This window comes from Eimeria maxima, genomic scaffold (assembly GCF_000499605.1).
Source record: "Eimeria maxima Weybridge genomic scaffold, Emw_scaff1176, whole genome shotgun sequence".
NCBI lineage: Eukaryota > Apicomplexa > Conoidasida > Eucoccidiorida > Eimeriidae > Eimeria > Eimeria maxima.
The window spans coordinates 1-11007 of NW_013564194.1; the positions used below are offsets into that span (position 1 = coordinate 1).

The following is an 11007-nucleotide window of genomic DNA, read 5'->3' on the forward strand; positions in this document are numbered from 1 at the left end:
ATATAATATATATATATATATATATGTATATATTGTTTGTTGTCATCAGAAGAGACAAGGATGGGAAGCAGATAGTTGAAATAAAGCAAACAAATGCCACTTCCTTCAGGATTGACCCATTTGCAAATGTAACCTCCTGATTCTGCTGCTGCTGTGCCGCCGCTGCTGGTGTTTCTGCTGCTGTTGTTGCTGCTGCGTACCAATGGCAGGTAGAGGGCTGCTGAGAGCCTGCTGAAGCAGCAGATTGGACCTTCTGCTGTTGTCATTTTCATTGTGGCTGCTGCTGCTGCAGCTTGCTGTCTTCGGTGTTGCTGCTTCTGCTTATGAATGCTGCTGCAGATATTTGCATATCCGCCAGCTCCAGCAGACAATGAAGGCACGGAGCACCAGCATATGTTTCCCTTTCCTTATTACTTCTGCTGCTGCTGCTGCTGCTGATGCTGATTGCTTTTTGGCTGCTGCTACTACTAATTTGGCTCCTTCGTGCACGGTTAGTTGAATTGTTGTTGCTGCTGATGCTGCACTTCTTGCTGTCGATGCCGTTGTTGCTGCTGCCGTTGCTGCTGCAGAAGGAGATCGTGTCTCTGTCGTGTTTTCTCTGCCTACTAATGAAATTAGAGGCTTTAAGGGGAAGGCAGAAGTGTGCCGATTGGGGTAAGGCACAGCATTGCTGTTTTGCTGCTGCTGTTGCTGCTGCTGCTGCAGTCGGTGCTGCTGCAGCTACTGCTCCTGCTGCTCCTGCACTAGGCACTGCTTCCTTTTAATGGTAGTAATGTACTGCTGGGGGCGTTTGCGCGAGCATTCGCATTGATGCTGCTGCTACGTTGCAGCCTGGTGTTGTGCTGCTTCTGTCGCCGACATTCCTGCTGCAGGAGGGATAGAGTACCTCGCGACAGCGAGGGGGCAGAATTGGAGTCTGAGGACACGTGCTGCACAGACAGAGAGTCAGCGGCTGCAGCAGCTCCAGCAGCAGCATCAGCAGGATCAGCAGCACCAGGAAAAACAGCAGCAACAGCAGCAGCAACAGCAGCAACAGCAGCAGAGTGTGGGGCCGCTCCTGTGGGGTCAATTATTTGGCCTCCTCGGCTATTTGCTATCTCTGGGGCAACTGGAGAGGCAGAAGAGCTGCTGACTTCGCAGTATGTTTCAACCTTCCATTAATTTAATTTAATTTAATTTAATTAATTAGATTTTATCTTGTTGTGATTTGCTTCTGTTAGCTTCCGGTGTTTTTGTTTGTTTTTCCCGATTGTTGCAAAACTCTAAGTATAAATCCTAAGCCTTGTACCCCAAACCTTAATTGTTCTCCCTTAGCCCGACAAATTGCAGATACGCCCTTCTTTCTTTGCTGCACTATCCTCCTTGATGTTTCCGTTTTAGTTCTGCTGCGATTGTTGGTTTTGCTGCTGCTTCTGTTGCTGGTTTCCTGCTACTGCTGGCCTTTTTGCTTCTGCTGTTGCTGCAGGCAGTTTGCTGCCTTGCAGGCATGTACAGAGGGAGAGAGTGGGTGTTATTGGGAAGGCCCGTTTGCTGCTAATGGATACAGTGACTTTATGTTGCTGCAAATAAAAGATAAAAATAGTAAAAGGCAAACAATGATAGACACTCTGCCACAACCACAGGTACACACTTCAACTCATCCATGCACAGCGAATTGCTGCTGCTCCTGCTATTGCTGCTGCTGCTTATGTTTCTGATGCTGCTGCTGCTGCTGCTGTTGCTGTGGGTGTCGTTGCTTCTGTTGGTACGGTTGCTTCTGTTGGTGCTGTTGTCTGTTGGTGCTGTTGCTGCTATTTGTGTGGTTGTTGCTGCTAGAGCTAGTACGGCTTTTACTGCTACTAGGATGGCTGCTGCTGTTGTTTCTGCTGCAGGAAGCAGAGGCTCTTTCTTTGTGGGAAAAACTCCTTCGTAAGGAAGAAGATGAAGCCCTACCCAGAAGGCCCAAAGTCAAGACGACTGTCCGGTACTCTACATGCTCATATGAGGGCTTATGGCTTAAAGCTTAGGTGGACAGGGGTTTGGCGTATATTGAACAGCTTTGATTTGGGGTTTCAGCTTGCGGTTTAGGGTGTAGGGCATTTACCACGCTTTCTTTTAGGGAGCAGCAGATCCTCAATCACAGCCCCTAAACCCTATAACATGTATAGTGTGTGCTACAGCCCCTGAATAATTCACTCCTCTTCGGCCGCCTGGAGTAGCGCGACTCGTCAATTAGGGTTTAGGGTTTAGGCTTTAAGGTTTCTGCAGGAGGTTTCGGGTGTATCCGCCTGCTGGAGGTCAAGAGTTGCGTCGCTTAGAAAGGGGATATTCTTCTTATCTTTATTGGGAGACAGCAGCAGGAACGCCGCTACAGTTGCTGCAGATTGGAGACAAAAGGAGACAGACAGAAGGTCCGTGCATACACTCTCCTGCTGCTGGTGCTGCTGCTGCTGCTGCTTCAGATTTGAGCAGAAAGGAAACAGCCACAAAAAGTTCGTAGACAAACTGACGTAAACAATTCTTGTGTTGCTGCTGTTGTTGCTGCTGCTGCTGCTGCCTATGCTGCACAACAACAACACAGCTGCAGCAGCAAGGACAACAGCAGCAACAAACGTAACAGCAGTTACAGCAACAGCAGCAGCAGCAGATAGTCCGGCAGCAGCAGCTCCAACGGCAGCAGTTCAAAGCAGCACCAAAACCCACTCAACGCCTGCCTGCCAGCAGCAGCAGCAACAACAACAGCGACGGCAGCAACAACAGCAACAAGAACAGCAGCAACAGCAGCAAGAGCAGCAGCAACAGCAGCACCAGCAGCAGCGTTATGCTGCAGCAACTGCAGACGCTTGTTAGCTGCTGCAGTTCGCTGCAGCGGAGGAGGGGCTTCTCCCTCCTAGCAAACAAATTTATTTTTTGTCTTGTTTATTTCTTGTTTTATTTATTTTTGATTTTATTTATTCTTGGTTTATTTTGTTTTGCTTGTTTGTTTATGTTGCTGTCTTTTTAGTTTGTTATTTTATTTTGCTTATTTATTGTATATTTACGTGTCTATTTACTTTGTATTCGCATACTCACTTTATACTTGTTTACTGAGTTTGTCGTTTTATTTGTTTATTTACTCTGCATGTGTTTAAGTGTCTAGTTGTATTCAATTGTTTCGTTTTGTCTATGTGTTTATTTATTCATTTATTCATCCATTTACTTATTGTTTATATATTGTTTATTGTCTACTTGTCTTGTTTAGTTTTTGTTTATCGATACATGCAGTTTTTAGCTGACGTTTTTCCGTTTCAACGGCTCGTCCTTTCCTCCGTTGCTGCTTCTGCTGCTCTTGCTTCTGCTGCTCTTGCTGCTGCTACTGCTCATGCTGTTGCTGCTGTTGCTGCGATTACCGGCGTTGCTGTTGCTGCTGTTGCGCCTTCTGTTGCTGTCTCTGCTTTTATTGCAGTTTTTGTTACTGCATTTGCTGCTGCTGTTGTTGTTGTTACTGCTGCCGTTGTTGTTGTTGCTGCTGCTGTTGCCGTTGCTGCTGTTGCTGCTGCTTCTGCTGCTGCTGGTAAATGATTATCAGGTTGTGGTGTATATTCATCACGAGCGTCAGTAATATCTCGCAATTCTTTGGCAGTCATCTCCACGCGTTTACAACTCGAACTTGCAGCAATTCAATATAGAAGAAATGCCACGCAACCAATACGCGCGTACGCATTCACCTGCTGCTGCTGATGTTGCTGTTGTTGCTGCTGGTGGTGGTGGCGATTGTGTTGGTAATGCTGCTGCTGTTAGTGCTGCTATTGCTGTTGCTGTTGCTGCTGCTGGTGCGACTGCTGCTGCTGTTGCTGGCTTCAATACCACAATCGGAGAGACGGAAAGAAAATGCAGCACCACCTAGAAGAGAATAGCAGCAAATTAGAGGAACAGGTGGAGCCGCAATGTAAACGATATCATGCACCTTTGGCACCAGAGCAGCAGCAACAGCAACAATAGCAGAAGCAATAGAAACAGCAGCAGCATCATTAGCAGCAGCAGCAGCATCATTAGCAGCAGCAGCAACTGCAATGGCATCAACAATACGAGCAGCAGAAACAATAGCAGTGACAGCATCAGCAGCCACAACAGCAGCACAAGCAGTAGCAGAAACGAGAAGTACAGAAGCAGCAGCAGGAGCTGAAAACATATGAGGAGACTTTCCTGTGTGTCCCTGCAGGCAGCAGTCCCTTGCATACGTTCAGCAGCAGCAACAACAGCAGCAGCAACAGCAGCAGCAGCAACACCAGCAACACCAGCATGGCTTACACGCGGGATGCTTTGCCTCCAGCAACGCTGTTGCTGCAGCAGCAGCAAAGGCTGCCTGTGCTCGCCGAAGAGCAGCAGCTGCTGCCGAAGTTGCAGCTGCAGCAGCAGCAGAAGCAGCGGTCGCAGAAGCTGCTGCTGCTGCTGTTGCAGAAGCCGCTGCTGCTGCTGCTGCAGAACGAAGGAGACAGCCAATTCCCCTTGTTTTGCAAACTGAAAATTTGCATCTCCGTGCAGCAGCAACAACAGCAACAGTAACAGCAGCAACAGGCGAGGCAGGAACAGCAGCAAGAGCAGCTACTCTTGGACGCGCCCTTGCAGCTGCAGCAGCCAACGCTCTGTCACATACAAACTCAGAAGAAGGTATGCATCAGCAACAATCCCAAACCCTAGACCCTCAGGGCAGCCCCCAGCTAAATTCTGGAATTCAAATCCTACCCCCTAAATCCCAATTCTAAACCCTGGCCCAAACCTAAACCCTAAACACTCCAACCTAAATCGTAGTCGTATAAAGCCTTAGCCCAAAACCCTAAACCCTCGCTTCTTTGTGCGTGTGGCAGGAGGGTACCGTAGGCGACTAAAAGGCGACAGCAGCAATTGGAGTCCTTTGGGACCTCTAAACTGTTCACAAGAAACTGTGCAGCCTTTCGAATCACCCAGAGTTATCCATCAGCAGCAACAGCAGCAGAAGCAGCAACAGCAGCAGCAACAGCAACATCAACAGCAAAAATGGCAGGGAGGTGCGGCAGAAGCTCGGCTGGCCCTCTTGACTGGCGGAGGCAAAAATGCCCCTACGCATGAGACAAAGATTGTGAACAAACTGGTGCTGCTGCTGCTGTCGCTGGTGTTCTTGCTGCTGCTGCTCTTGCTGCTGCTATTGCGGATGCAGCTGCATGTGCTGCTGAGGTGCTTGAGTGCCTTTAGCAGAGTTGTCGCTGCAAGACATGCACGGCAATAAAAGAAGGCCTGCTCCACCACATTCCGTCTATTACCCTTCATTGATGCTGCGGCTGCTGTTGCAGGCTGATGCTAAGAGCTTGGGGCTTCGCGACGGCATAGAAGTGCGTCCTTCCATTATAGACTTTGGCAATGTTTCTGCTGGCTGCAGTAGCTCCTGCGAGGTGTCTGTGCTGCTGTTGGGGCCCCACAGCAGCAGATTTAAGGCAGAAGTTGTTGCAGTTAAAGGCATTGCTCCTGCAGCTTTTGAAATCACAGGAGCAACGACAGGACAAGTGCGTACACACAATCACTTAACCTGTTGTTGCTGCTGCTGCGTCTGCTGCTAATGTCGCTGCTGCTGTTGTTGCTGTTGCTCCTCACGATGCTGCTTTGCTCTATACTGCTACTGCTGCTGTTCCTGCTGCTGCTGTTGCTGTTCCTGCTGTTGCGGTTGCTGCTGCTGCTGCTGGTGCCGGTTGCTACAGAGTGTGCTTCGGCAGCAACAGCTCCCAGCCCATTAATTTGTTGCGTGCTGTTGCTTGCTGCTCTTGTTATGGCTGTTGCTGTTCCCGTTCTTGTTTTTCCTGCTGCTACTGCTGCTGCTGGTGCCGTTCCTGTTGCTGCTGCTGCAGGTTGCTGCTGGGCTGCAGTGGCGCTGCACGTTGCACCTGCGCCTTTCATCTGAATTTTTGTTGTCTGACGTTTTGCAAAGTAAAACAATTAGTGCTTCTCTCTCCGTTTGCACACAACACCAAAACACTCTTGTGCCAATTCAAGCAACAGTGGCTCTTCCTGCAGCTGCTTCTGCTGCTGGTGTTGCTGAACAACCCATTGGCTCAAGAGCAGCAGCAGCAACAGCAGCAAAAGGGGCAGCAGCAACACCAGCAGCAGCAGGTCGCTGCTCACCGCCAGACCGCCTGTAAAAGGAAAGAGCTAAAATATTTAGACTTTCTATTGTAAGGATTACCGCCAGAGAAATCCTAACTAAACCTACCTAAACTCTAAACCCTAAAAAATAGAACCCTCAACCCCAAAACCTAGATCCCTAGACACTAAATAATGGGAATAGGCATTTTGAGCATTAACCCTAGAAAAATTGTACTGAGCCTAAAGGCAACAACAGCAATGCGCAGCAGTCTTCTGTCTAAACCCTAAACTCCCACAACAGTAAACCCTGTTTTACGTGTGTGTCAAAGCAACTATTTCTTTTCTCTGTTGCTGCTGTTTGGTGTCTCTTGTTGTGTGCTTTGGTTCTAAGTCTCAAAATAATATACTTCTCGTCTTCTCTCTTTATATATATCTTTCTGTCAATATATACATTGTGGGTAATTAGTGTTTGTATTCGTCTCTGACGGTGTTTGTTTTCTTGTCTCCTCCCACTTTCTGTCTCTCAGATGCCCACCAGCTGTCTAACCAGCAGCAGCAGCACACGAAAAACATGACAGACAAATATGGTTTTGATTACAAAGAAAATCCCTTATAATGCCTCCCCCCCTACAAGGCTATGCGCGGCAGCAGCAACAGCAACAGAAACAACTGCTGCTGCTGTTGCTAACCGTGCTGTTGCTTCTAACAATGCTGCAACAGCAGCATCCGCAACTGCGGCTGCTGATAATGCTGCATCAAGAACACCTGCTGCACCAGCAGCGGCAGCACAGCAATAACCTCCACTACTACCACTACAAGCAGCAGGAGCCCGTTGCTGCTGCTGTTGCTGCTAGGGAACTAGAGTTGTTCTTGCTCTGCTATAGGATTGGCATGTATGACTACTTCATTAATGATAATGTCCGTAACAGGTCTATATTTCTTTCCTACAGGTGTCTTTTCAATTTTATCTAGGGTGTCTAGACCGTCAATTAAACGACCAAATACAGTATACACCCCATTTAAATGCGGCTGTCGTGAATATGTTATAAAGAACTGAGAGCCATTTGTATTAGGGGATCCTTGATTCGCCATCGATAACACACCACGACGGTCGTGCTGCACGCATAAATACGCACAGAGTCTCCTGTTCCTGCTGCTGCTGCTGCTTGTGCTGAGGCGGTAGTGGTGTATTGGTAGTGACTTTTTTTTCTAATGCTGCTGCTGCAACAATATCGAATGTGACGCTAAACAACAGCAACAAATGCCAGCCAGCCAACTGCAGCAAAAGCAGTACTAGCAGATGTAGCAGCATACAACAACAAAAGGCAGCAGCATTCATAAAATAAAAGCCGCAATGCTATAATACCAAGCAGCAGCAGCAGCAAGCAACATCAGCACCAGCAAACAACAAGCAGTAGCAGCAACCCCACTCCACCACACACCAGAAGCAACAAATTTACCTTTAAATCATTAATAAATAAAATCTACTTATTTATTTATCTATTTAATGAATAAATAAAAATTAATCCTCTTAACTAAAAAATAATTTCCATATACACTTATTTGCACATCTATTATACACTTACATTACTTAATAACATATTTATCTATTTACCTTTAAAATAAAGACGGGACAAACTGACTATTTACGCTCAATAAATAAATTAATTCGTTGCAGTAAATAAATTAATTATTACTATCATTTATTTACTCATAACCAATATTATTCAGTATTAATTTATTTATTATTTAATTAATTTAACCACCTAATTAATTAATTAGTTACCTTTAAAGTAGATACGAATTCATCTTCAAAGAATCCGCCATAGATCGACTGTCCGCCTTTGCCGGTGTTTGTTGGGTCGCCCATTTGTACAGCAAAGCCTTTTATGTTTCTACGGGAAAAAATAAAATAAAATTAAATCAAATAATTTAACCTAATTTAATTTAATTAATTAAAATAAATAAAATTAATAAAATTAATTAGATTTATTAAATTAACTGAGAGAAAATAAATTAATAAAGGAAACTTAAAAAGGAGAGAAAAAGAGGAGATAAGGAGGATATACAACAAACAAAGGGAAGGAAATAAGGAGAAAAAACAAAAATGAGACAATAAACAAAGAGAGGAGAAAAGATAGAGAAGGAAGAAAAATAAATAAATTAAGACAGGCAAAAATATGACAACAGGAAGAAAAACAGAAAGCCAAAAAGCAAAACGGCAAAACGGAGGATATAAACAGGGAGAAAAAAGTAAAAAGATGTAGTAAAGAAGACAAGCAGATAAGGAAATACAATGAAAACGAAAAAGAAGGGAAATAACGAAGTTACTCACTAAGAGACAGCGATAAACAGCAGCAGCAGCAGCGACAGCAGCAGCAGCAACCACAACGGCAGCAGCAGCAGCAACTGCGGCAGCAGCAACCCTACTTACCTCGTCACCATGCAGCCATCATAGTAATTGGAAGCGCACAGGGCCAAGAAATTCTGAGAAGCAGCAGAAACAACAACAGCAGCAAGCCGCCCGTGAATCCCGAGCAGCAGCAGCAGCAACAACAACAACGCCAACAACAACAGCAGCAGTAGCAGTCGTCCTTACTTTGCATGTGCGCGGTGTTTGCTGGCAGAAGAGTTCGGCCTTTAGGTCGCCGAGGTTTGTCTTCAGTGTGACAGCCATCTTGCTGCTGCGGTTGCTCTTGCTGTTGTGGTGGCTGCTGCTGTTGCTGCTGCTGCTGCTGCAGTTGTTACCGTTGCTGCTGTTACTGCTGCTGTTGTTGCTGTTGGGTAACAGATGCTGGGCGTGCCACAAACACTATAATATTACGTGTTTGACGTGATGCTGCTTCTGCCGCAGCCACAGCAGCAGCAGCAGCAGCAGCAGCAGCTGGTTAAGGGTCTACAGTCAGTTAGAAGAAGAGCTGGCAGCTTTGAGGCGAACTAATTATTTTATTTATCATTGTTGTCTCTTGAATATGCAAAAGAAAAAGACATCTGCTGCTGTTGCAGTACTCGGGGCTGCAGCAGCAGCCCCCGGGGGGCCCCGTGTCGTTATTTGCTGCTGCAATTTGCTGCAGTCGTTAGTTTACTTTTCCTCTTCTATTTGCAAATTAGAAAATACTAAGAAATCCTTTTCTATATAACTGAAGGATCACTAGCAGCTGCAGCTTCAGCTGCAGCGCCAGCAGCTGCAGCTTCAGCAGCAACCGCAGCAGCAACAGGCTCAAGCAATGTAACGAAAACGACAGAATGCGCATGCAGGTGGAGCTGTGTTTATTGCAGCTGCAGCGGGGTGGGACCCTTACGGTGCTGCCGGTAAGTGGTAGGGGGCCCCCCCAGCTACTCTCACCGGCAACGGCAACAACAACACTAGCAGCAACAGCAACAGCAACAGCACATGAGCAGCAGGAAACGCTGCTGCTGCTGCCGCTCTTAAGGAGGGTACCGGGGGCGCCTCTAGGGTGTCATTCAGAGGAAAGTCCCTCCTTTCGGGTGTATGTACAGCTGGATGAAGACGGTGACAGCACAGCTAGCGATTTGTGGGGTGCTGCTTCTGGCTTGCTGCTGCAGTATCTGATTGAGCAGCAGCAGCTTCTGCAGCTGCAACACCGTCACGTGATAGAGTTAGGCTGCGGCTTAGGGGCAGTCAGCTGTCTCTGCAGTCTCTTGGGGGTTTGCGGTGTATGTACAACAGATGGAGATCCTGCTGCTGTGCTGCTAAGCAGCTGCAATATGTCTCTAGCAGTAGCTCTTAGATCCCATTTGATTCTTCCCTCTGCTGCTTCTGCTGCTGCTGCCGACAGGTCTGCTGCTGCTTGCGGAGCACCAGCAAACGCGCTGGCTTCAGCTGCTGTGGACCTGCTGGAAGGCATTCGCAGCAAAGTCAAGCAGCACCAGCAGCTCCTTCAGCAGGAGGAGGAGGAGCTTGCGGTGTCTAGCTTGCTGCAGGAGCTGCCACAGGTGCCTGCAGCTACTCTGGGGCTCCTCAGGTGGAGCGAAAGCCGTGCAGAGGTGCTGCAGCAGCTGCAGCAGCTGCAGCAGCAGGAGCAGCAAGCAGCAGCTGGTGCAGCCACACCGTTCAGTTTGGTTGTGGCTTCAGATGTTTTGTATTCAGATAGATCTGCTCGTTTGCTTGCATGCACAATTAAGAGCATTGCAGCAGCAGCAGCAACAGGTGCTGCAGCTGTGGGCCCCTCCCGCTGCAGCGCCCCCTCCTTCTTGTGCCTCATAAGCCACCAGGTGCGGCATGCGGTGTACTTAGAGCAGCAGCAGGTAGTGAAGGAAGCAGCGGATAGCTGCCTACAAACGTTTATAAGAGAATTCTGTCCCACTAAAGAAGACAACAGAACATCTTTTGCTTCGCTTTATGCAGCAAAACCCCTGAGGCAGCAGCAGCAGCCCTTGACTGCAGCAGCAGAGCCTGCTGCCGCTGCTGCAGCTGCTACTGCTGGTGTGCCACCTGCTGCGGGATCAGCTGGTGAGCTCTATGTACACCTCATCACCACGAGACCAGCAGCAGCAGCAGCAACAGCAGAGTTAGAGCTGCGAGAGGGAGATGTTTGTCTCGTCGCCATAGCAGCAGATCCGCAGCAGCTGCTGCAGCTGCCGCCAGCTGTTGCTCCTGCAGGAGCTGCCATGTTGCAAGCTCTATAGCTAGCAGTCTAGCTAGCTTGTGGCCAGTAAGGTGAGTAAGGTAGACGCTGGGGCTAGAAGTGCTGCCGGCTGTACGTACAGCGCAGTGCGGCGGTTGATCTGCTTCACGGCAGATAGCTCTAGATGGCTCCAGCTAGCTGTGACTGGCTAGCTGCATCTAGCAAGCTGTAGCTAGTCAGCCGTATTTAGCTAGCCGTGGCTAGCAGCTAACCAGATATCCCAGCCGGGAGGGGAGCAGGTTTCTGTGGTGTAGTCTGTTGCTATATATATATATATATATATATA

General features: G+C 47.8%; 2 protein-coding genes across 2 annotated transcripts; both read left to right on the top strand.

The window, feature by feature from the left end:
* Positions 1–608: 608 nt before the first annotated feature.
* Positions 609–5726, top strand: EMWEY_00049430 (hypothetical protein, conserved; the record flags this gene model as incomplete). Its single annotated transcript, XM_013479494.1, has 10 exons — positions 609–654; positions 873–1045; positions 1872–1963; positions 2248–2390; positions 2561–2824; positions 3602–3674; positions 4181–4629; positions 4827–5089; positions 5289–5498; positions 5691–5726. 10 exons carry the CDS (start codon positions 609–611, stop codon positions 5724–5726), a joined length of 1749 nt encoding a protein of 582 aa, XP_013334948.1.
* Positions 5727–9318: 3592 nt separating this feature from the next.
* On the top strand, positions 9319–10722 carry EMWEY_00049440 (hypothetical protein, conserved; the record flags this gene model as incomplete). Its single annotated transcript, XM_013479495.1, has 3 exons — positions 9319–9384; positions 9640–9692; positions 9873–10722. The coding sequence occupies 3 exons, from the start codon at positions 9319–9321 to the stop codon at positions 10720–10722; spliced, it is 969 nt and encodes a 322-aa protein (XP_013334949.1).
* Positions 10723–11007: the final 285 nt, after the last annotated feature.